Genomic DNA, 9,980 nt, shown 5'->3' with positions numbered 1-9,980 from the left:
TTTTTCCTTAGTTTATGGGAGGGGTAATTGTTTTCTTTCAAACGTGTGTAGTGGGAAGGTTTTTTTTTTTTTTTTATTTATTTATTTATATCAACGTTGACTATTTAGTGGGTAGTTAATAATCAGTAGGTTTTTTTTAAAAAAAAATTTATCTATTTACGATTTTTTTTTTTTTTTAATGTAGCAACCTTGAGTTCTACTTTCTTTATTTTTTATTTTATACTAAGATTTCTTTTTCAATTAGAAGCTTTTGCGTGTTTATTCAAATCCAGTTGATAATATAAAAATTTTAAAAATGATAATGTAATAAATCAAAAAAAAAATGATAATGTAATAGTTTAAAAAAGAAACATGGGATAGTGTATGACACACCTTTTTTTTTTTTTTTTTTTTTTTTTTTTTTTTTTTTTAACGTGTGATAGTTTTTCCTTAGTTTATGGGAGGGGTAATTGTTTTCTTTCAAACGTGGGTAGTGGGAAGGTTTTTTTTTTTTTTTTAATTTTTTTTATCGACGTTGACTATTTAGTGGGGAGTTAATAATTAGTAGGTTTTTTTTTTTTAATTTTTATCTATTTACGATTTTTCTTTTTCTTTTTCTTTTTCTTTTTTTTAAGATCTCCATTAGTTATTTATCTAAATAGTTGATGATGTGGTGATAAGATTTTAAAGAGTCCACGATAGACTTAAATTCTAAAAAAAATTTATCTTTATTCTGAACAATTTTAATAGGATTTTCAGGAAAAATAATTTCATCAAAATTTAAATCAAACACAAACTCTAACAAAATTATACTATTATCTTTAATTGCCACACACGCTAACTTTGGTTTGTTAAATAAAGTTTTTTTTTTTTTTTTTTTAAATACTTGGTTTAACCCATTTCTTTTATCTCTCTCAGGTTCACGTACGCACAAGTTTTTTGGATTTGCATTGAGGAGTCATTGGAATGGAATATTAGATAAGTTCAGGTGAGAGATTTTACAAGGATTATTATATAATTTAAACCTCACATAAAGTGGTTGTTATCTAAGAAATTGTTGTAAAAAAATTTCTTTTGTAACAGAAACCATATTTATCATTTGTATAATTCTAAGTCAAATTCAATTTAAAATTTTTTCCATAAGTACTAATTTACTACTCCATAAAAAATGTTACGTACTTTTTTCTCAATTTTAAAGGTTGTTGATGTTCTTGATATATTTGAAATTTAAACTCTTTTTAACCTTTGTTATGAATGTGTAGTAATTGGCTAACTTTTAGGACTAAAAAACTAAATTTTTGGATTAAACAAAAATTGATAAATGTTATTAATATTTTTTTAAAAAAAGATCAACATCACCAAAAATATAATGTGTATCTCCTGCAATAAAATTTGAATCAGCTGAGTTTGAATTCCTACCCACTTTATTAACCCATCTGGCCTAAACTTTTCTATATAAAGATTTACTATCACTCCTGAAGTTTTTAGTTTTTGCCACTTTACACTAAGGCATTTCAAACCGTTGATTCTTGGGACGTGATCTATATGATTGGTGTGGAATGGCACATGGTGTTGGACCAGAATCTCAGTTTGTTTTTTATATTAAAAAAAAAAAGTCTCATATAAATCATAATTTCACCCGTGTATTTGTCTGTGTCTAGCAAATTGAAAATTCCTTTTGTAACCGAAACTATATTTATCATTTGTATAATTCTATGTCAAATTCAAATTAAAATTTTTTCCATAAGTATTTATCAACTACTCTATAAAAAATGTTACGTACGTTTTTCTCAGTTTTAAAGGTTGTTGATGTTGTTGATATATTAAACTCTTTTTAACTTTTGTTATAGATGTGTAGTAAGTGGCTCACTTTTACAACTAAAAAACTAAAATTTTGGATTAAACAAAAATTGATAAATGTTATTAATTAAAAAAAAAAAAAAAAAAAAAACAACACCACCAAAAATAACACGTATCTCCTGCCATAAATTTTAAAATTTAAACTTTTATTTACTTATGTTATGGATGTGTAGTAAATGGCTAAATTTTAGGATTAAGAAATTACATTTTAGGATTAGACAAAAAATGATAACTGCCATATATAAAATTTGAAAAAAAGAACAACATCAACAACACCAAAAAAAAAATGTGGATGTGTAGTTACTTAATTTTAGGATATTTCCAAGAGCATTTCCTTTAACAAAAATCTTATTAATTTACTACTTCATAGAAAATGTTATGTACCTTATAAAATACAATATAAGTATTGATAATGATAGTCTGTCTGACAATTTAAAACTCATTGGATACTCACTAATGTAAAAAAATTAGTAGAAGCATCCAAATCTCAATCCAAAAATGCAAGCCATGTATCAGTATGTCCCACGTAAAACAATAATATTTTTCTTTTCAAACTTCGGCACCTCTTTGCATATTTGTTTGATATTATATTTATATCCGGTAAAGTGAGAAATTAAATGTACATTCAAATCCTTTAAATACCCTTAAAGACTTTCATCTTCCTCATCACCTCCACAACTCTCAAATTCTAAACTTACTAAGCCACTTCTTCTCTCTCTTTATTTACACACAGACACAAAGTTACAAACAGACACATTATTTTCTCATCCAAATTAACCAAAATAGCATAGTTTTGTTTTAAAGTGTGTGAAATGAGTACAGAAAATTTAATCTAATTTTAACTATAAATGATTTTGTGAAATAAAGTAAAAATTTTCTAAATTATATTTTCGTCATATTGATATAACAAATCATAACCTAAATTTAAATTGTAAGGACTCAATTTGTAACGATTCCAAAATGGTATTGGGTTCGCACGTTAAGGGCCCAAACAATATAATTTGTAGAGCGTGGGCTTGAAAGGCTAGGCCTTGATCACCGGATAGCGGTTAATCATGGTACTCATACAAATGTGAACCATGTTTGCTCAAGAAATCTTTCTCCTTGGCATGGCCTAGGAGGCTCTGGTTCTTGGCCTTTTTTCCCAGCCCCTTTCTTTGAATTGCTTACTTCTCTTTTTATATTAGCCTTTACCCTTCCTCCACGTTCACGTGTAGGTTCGGCTTTCCAAGGCTGATACTTATCCCATCAGCCCATACCCAAAGTGGTTGGGGGTGGTTGTAAAAGCTGAAAAGCATTGCTCTGTCTAGCGCAGAGTATTTAATTGTAGTAATGGCAGCCTTTCCTTTGTCCTTTGTCGCCATATTATCCAAAGGTCCTTTCTCCATTAATGTGGAGGTGCTCAGCTTTTCCTTAAACTGTTCCTATACCGTACTTGCCCTTTCTTTCAGGAGCGCGTTGGGATGCCGAGGACAGAATCATCCTCGGCTATATCTCTAGGCCATTTAGACTTTCACTGTATGTCCTCGGCTATATTCCTCCTCGACTCGGGCCTTGGGCCCTAAAGCAAAGTGGGACGGGGTCACAAGTTCTCTGGCCCCACATAAATATATTCTCAAAACTTCTACCTAAAATAATAATTTAATAATTTTAAGAAGTGTAACTTATTTCTCCTATTTTACTAAAAGTTTATTACAATTACACATATTATTACAATTCTTACATGTGATTAATTTGTTCAAAATTAGATCACTTTATTGAGGTTTTAATACACCCTATTTGTGACAAGGAAAAATCTATTAATTATTGTGTATGTATGCGCAGCGACCACTATAAATTTAATATAATTTTATATAGAAATGAGTTCGCAAAATACAGCGATGATGAATACCGATGACATAGAATGTCGTCGAGAACGATGGAGATATTATGCTCGCTTGAGAAGACAACGAGAAGACAATGAAACCAGAAATATTCGATTGGCAAGACGTCGTGCTAATTACTCAAGACAAAGACAACAAACTTTGGGTGCTGATCACATTTTAGTGGGAGGCCCAGCAAATTTAAATGAAGAAGATGCTGTACATTCTAATTCAACATCAACAAACCCATCACTAATACCACCTAATCATGAGGCTAGACGAAGTCGTCGGCTTACACATATCCGTAACTTGGCACGTAATATGCCAGCTGAGCATAGGGCTATGCAAGAGGTCGGTGGTGAGATTATAGTTTTGTATCTTTAAACATTTTTAATTGTCTGGAATCTTATTATTTTGAGAGAATCCATAGTTTCTGGCATGTTAGTTATATGTCAATGTATACAAAGATACTAAGTCAATGTTTATAATATTAATTAGGTCTCCCTCCAACCTATCCAACTATAATGGCAAATGACTTTGAGGCTGGACCAAGTCATATAAATTCTAATGTTAATACTGGTAAGTTTTATATAATATATTTATAAAGCTTTAACCATTATTTTTTAAATATAATTACACCAATTGAGCATTTTATATAAATACATTGCAGTTACAGAAATGATTGAAGGAGTTAAAAATATAGTTCAGCAAAACCAAGGGGATGCCTATAGAGAACAAGGTTCATTACTCAATGTCACCATTTTTATCTTTAATTTCATGTTTATATCCTTCTATAAAGCTTTCATCATTATTTTTTATATATATAATTACACCAATTGAGCATTTTCTATAATTACATTGCAAGTGTAGAAAGAACTAAAGAAGTTGAAAATATAAATGATTAAAATCACGGGGATGGCTACAGAGAACAAGGTTTGTTACTCAATGTCACCATTTTAATTACAATTTACATGTTTATCATTATCAATTTTATTATTTGTTAACAAGCTGCATATTCGAAACATTATTAATATTTTGCTTATTTCACAACATAATATTTGGTACAATTTTAATATTTCCTTTCACAACTATCATACCATTCTTTATCACTAATTTTTTCCTCAAAATAAAAATTAGGTGTTGACAACACATTTGATAGTACTGCACATGTAATAAATTGTATGCGAGGCAGATATAATTGTGCAAAGGATTTTAAAGAAGGTATAGAGACCATTAGGTACCAATTACCACAACCAAAGACATGTTGCTTTTGTAATGCCCGTTTGTTCCATTGAGAGACATCCTCAATGTGTTGCAAGGATGGAAAAATATCCTTACCCAACATACCAATTTGTTCTGAATTTAGGGAGCTCATTTGTGAGCAAACACCACGGGGCAGACATTTCAGGCAATATATACGGTTTTACAACAACATGTTTGCATTTACCTCAATGGGTGTGCATGTGGATGAAAGCATGGCCTTGAATAGTTGAGGAATATATACATTTCGTGCCCAAGGTGCCATCTATCATAGAATTGGTAGTCTTTTACCACATACACCTCTAAGTGTGCGGCATCTACAATTGTATATCTACGACACTGATCTTGAAATACAATGTAGAATGTCTTAATCTGTAGAAGCTCACGAAGATATTGTTCGACTTATTCAAAGGATCTTAGATATGCATAACCCATTTGTGGAGAAATTTCGTCAACTATCTCGAAATCCAAATTTACATAAATGTAAACTCCTCATTAAAGAACAACCTCTAAACCAGCCTTAATATTGCCTTCCTAGTGCTTCCCAAGTGGCAACTATCATTGTAGGAGGAGAAGAAGCTGGTCATTTAAGTGGCTGAGAAATTTTGGTTCAAACGTTTGGTGGTAATTTGATCAATGTTCAAGATACAGCAGGATATTATGATCCATTGCAGTACCCAATACTTTTCCCATTTGGAACATATGGATGGGATATCAACACACGCGACGCTAATAGAAATAAAGTGTCATGTCGTGATTATTATGCATACATCTTTCAGGTAACAATTTTATTATTTTCAAATTTTTTTACTTCAAAATGCCACTTACACTATAAAATGACTGAACCTACATCTACTTTTACTAATGTCCAAGATTCGCGACGATGCTCTATCAATGATTTGGTATGGAGGATGCCTTTCACAACAATATGTTGTTGATAATTATGTAAAAATTGAAACACACAAGCTTAGGTGGTTTGAGCACAATCAAGATTCTATTAGGGCAGATCTGTACTAAGGCCTACAAGATGCTTTCCATGAAGGAGAGAGTGATACTGGTAATGTAAACTTTACAATTAAAATTTACATTACTTTATTTATGGAAAATTGGAATCAATATTTATTAATGACCTAACTTTTTCATCTTATATTTAGGAAATGTTGGACATAGAACCATTCTATCTTCATCATTTGTGGGAAGCCCGCGTGATATGATCTAACGATTTCAAGATGCAATGTCATTGGTTCAAAAGTTTAGGAAACCAAATTTATTCATCACAATGACGTGTAATCCAAGATGGGAAGAAATCCAAAATGAGCTTTTACTCACACAAATTGCACAAGATCGTCCAGACTTGATTGCCAGAGTTTTCAAATCGAAATTTGAAGAATTGAAAGATGATATTGTGGTTAAGGGGGTTCTCGGAAGAATAATTGTATATGTGCAGGTTTTTGAGTTCCAAAAAAGGGGTTTACCACATGCACACATGCTTATAATTCTCAATGAAGATGATAAATTGCATAATCCAAAAGATTACGATCGAGTTGTTAAAACAGAAATACCGTGTAAGGCGGAACAATTTCAGTTACATAAAACTGTACTGAAGCATATGATACATGGTCCTTGCAGAGTACAAAATCCAAGATCACCGTGCATGAAAAATGGGCGATGTAAAAAAGGATACCCAAAACCTTTCTCACCAGAAACCTACTAAGGCAATGACTCACATTCTGTTTACAAATGATATGATACTAATAATCCTGTGCCATTGAATGATCATTGCAGGATTATGGTAGACAACACTTGGGTTGTTCCATATAATCCTTGGTTACTGCTGAAATATAATTGTCATATTAATGTTGAAATATGTTGCAGTATCAAGAGTGTAAAGTACTTATATAAATATGTGTATAAAGGCCTAGATCGTGTCTCTATGGAAGTTAGACCAGGCCCAAATTATGATGAGGTCCAATAGTATATTGATGCAAGGTGGGTATGTGCTCCAGAGGCATGTTGGAAGATATTTTCTTTTCCTATGTATCGAATGTACCCTGCCGTTTTTCGTTCGCAAATTCATCTTCCAGATAGACAATAGGTACGTTTTAGACCACATGAACCTATTGCTAATGTTTTGGAGCGAAGTAAAAAGACAATGCTTACTGAATTTTTTTATATGAATATGATTGATCATGATGCACGAAATTATCTATATAGAGAGTTCCCTAAGCATTATTGTTGGGATTATAGAAACAAAACATGGACACGAAGAAGATCTCATAAAAAAGTAGTGGGCAAGATATATACTGTTTCACCATTTGATGGAAAGAAGTTCAATCTGTGTGTTCTTCTTAATCATGTTAAGGGGCCAACAGGATTTGAAAATTTATTGACTGTGAATGGGATAATCTATCCAACTTTTAAGCTAGCAGCTGAATAAAGGGGTTTACTACAGAATGAAAGCAGCATATGACAGTGTCTGCTTGAGGCAAGAGACATTCGAATGCTGTCAGCTTTAAGAAGATTGTTTGCAACAATATTGGTATTTTGTTTACCAATTGGAGTAAGAGAATCGTGGAATGAGTTCTATCCATATATGGTAGAAGATTACCCATCAACATCTGTTACAACAAAGACACATCGTACAAATAAACTTCTCAATGATTTAGAGGCATTACTCTTGCAACATGGAAAGCATATTACAGAGTATGATTTGCCGATTTCAACTAGAGAATGTGGCAATGATTCAGCTGTACTAAGACTTATACAAGATGAGTTAACTATTCCTAATGTAGATGAAGAACTCACTTTAATTGAGAAGTTGAATAATGACCAGAGAGTTGCATATGAGACAATCATGACAGTTATTGATCATAAAGAAAGCATGATATTCTTCGTCGATGGGCCAGGGGGAACTGGGAAAACATTTTTGTATCGTACAATATTGGCAACCTTGAGAAAAGCCGGTCACATTGCAATTGCCACAGCTACATCTGGCATAGCAGCAGCATTACTCCCTGGTGGAAGAATAGCGCATTCCAAGTTTAAGATTCTTTTAACTCTCGATGCCTTATCTACTTGCTCAATAAGTAAACAATCAGACTTAGTTGAACTTATTAGACGTGCCACCATAATTATTTGGGATGAAGCCCCAATGGTAAATTGACGTGCACTCAAATCTTTAGATAGAACATTTAGAGATATTATGGAAGTAAATTTACCTTTTGGTGGGAAGGTGTTAATTTTGGGTGGAGATTTTCGTCAAGTACTTCCGGTTGTTCCAAATGGTACAAAGGCAGAAATGATTGATGCATGCATAGTCAAGTCCCCATTATGGAAAGATGTCAAAGTGTTACATTTGAAGTAGAATATGAGGTCTATTAATGATGAAGAGTTTGCTGAGTATATACAACACATTGGTGATGAGAATGAACCATATAAAATGGATGATTTGATTAAACTACCCCCTTCAATGGCAATGCAATGGGAGGGTCAACATTCTATATACAACTTGATTGATCAAGTTTTTTCAAGTTTGCAAGAACATGCCAATGATGCAAAGTATAGGGTTGATAGGGCTTTGCTAACACCTATAAATGATGATGTTGAACAGCTTAATGCAAAGATAATTTCCCAGTTTCCAGGAGATGGGCTTATGTTATATTCTTTTGATGAGGTTGAAAGAGATACGTAACATCTATATCAACAAGAATTTCTAAATTCTATATCTCCAAGGGGTTTACCACCACATATATTAAGGCTAAAAAGGGTGCTCCAATTATGTTGCTGCGCAATATAGATCCAAAAGCCATATTATGTAATGGTACAAGATTGATATGCCGGGGATGTTTTAACAATGTAATTGATGCTGAAATTTTGACTGGACAATATGTGGGTACACGCATTTTTTTGCCAAGAATCCCTTTGAAGACAACAGAAAATGTACACCTGCCATTTGTAATGATTAGACGACAATTTCCTATACGTTTGAGCTTTGCACTTACAATAAACAAAGCGCAAGGTTAGACAATTCCAACTGTTGGAATTTATCTTCCTGATCATGTTTTTAATCATGGCTAATTATAGGTGGCGTTGTCAAGGGGAGTCTCCCAATCCACCACAAAACTATTGGTGCAAAAAGGAAGAATACTTGAGGAGGAAGGTGTTTACACAAGAAATATTGTGTATAAAGATGTTTTGTTCCCTTCATCATAGATATTAATTAACAATTGAAAAGAACTATCTTACATATAGATTTATTTTAATAATTTACAAATTTTAATGGTTATGCTATCTTCGTTTTAATATTTCATTTCTTGAAGTTTTTTATATATACAATTAATTGGTAAAGGAAGGATGTCCAACTCAAATGTGAGGATTGATCAATGGGAGAAGTGGAAGGATGATCAATCAATATCGAACATGGAGGCCATTGATAACAAGGTATATTTCTTTTTAATGATATCTTAAATCAACATCCCTTTCTATTGTTTTATCAAAATTAATATTGAAAATGTCATGTTGCGTATGGGTTAGATTTGAAAATTGCAAATTTATTTACCTGGTTGGGGATTCACTGTTTGAGCTGACAAGAAAGAGCTTTGGAAAGAAGTGAAACGAGTTTTAGAGTCACAAGAATTGGAAAGGTGTGTTACGTTATTTTTTAAAATAGGAAAATAACTAATTGATAATCTTAATATACAAACATTTTTTTCCTTCATTTTGAAGTTCCAAGAACAAAGAAAAACAAAAAATCACTGTCAAGAGCAATGAGGTTTCCAACATCCATAAGAATAAAAACAAAGGAAAAATGAAGGACGATGTGATCTCTAACACTCATGCCAACAGAGACAAATAGAGAATGAAAATCAAGGACAATGTGGTTTCCAACATCCAAGAGCAAAAAAAGATACGAAGAAAAAAAACCAAGAACGATGCAATCTTCAACACCCAAAACAGTAAAGACAAACAGAAAATAAGAGTCAAGGACGATGCGATAATAAAGCAGGTACAAATCATTAC

At 32.1% G+C, this 9,980-nt stretch overlaps 1 protein-coding gene across 1 annotated transcript; it reads left to right on the top strand.

Annotated features, from left to right (window-relative positions):
- Positions 1–6,240: 6,240 nt before the first annotated feature.
- LOC126691082 (uncharacterized) lies at positions 6,241–8,325 on the top strand. The gene is made up of 3 exons (XM_050386163.1): positions 6,241–6,408; positions 7,435–8,115; positions 8,194–8,325. The coding sequence occupies exons 1-3, from the start codon at positions 6,241–6,243 to the stop codon at positions 8,323–8,325; spliced, it is 981 nt and encodes a 326-aa protein (XP_050242120.1).
- Positions 8,326–9,980: the final 1,655 nt, after the last annotated feature.

This window comes from Quercus robur, chromosome 7, assembly GCF_932294415.1.
Source record: "Quercus robur chromosome 7, dhQueRobu3.1, whole genome shotgun sequence".
Classification (NCBI taxonomy): Eukaryota; Viridiplantae; Streptophyta; class Magnoliopsida; order Fagales; family Fagaceae; genus Quercus; species Quercus robur.
This window is presented reverse-complemented; position numbering and strand designations above follow the sequence as displayed.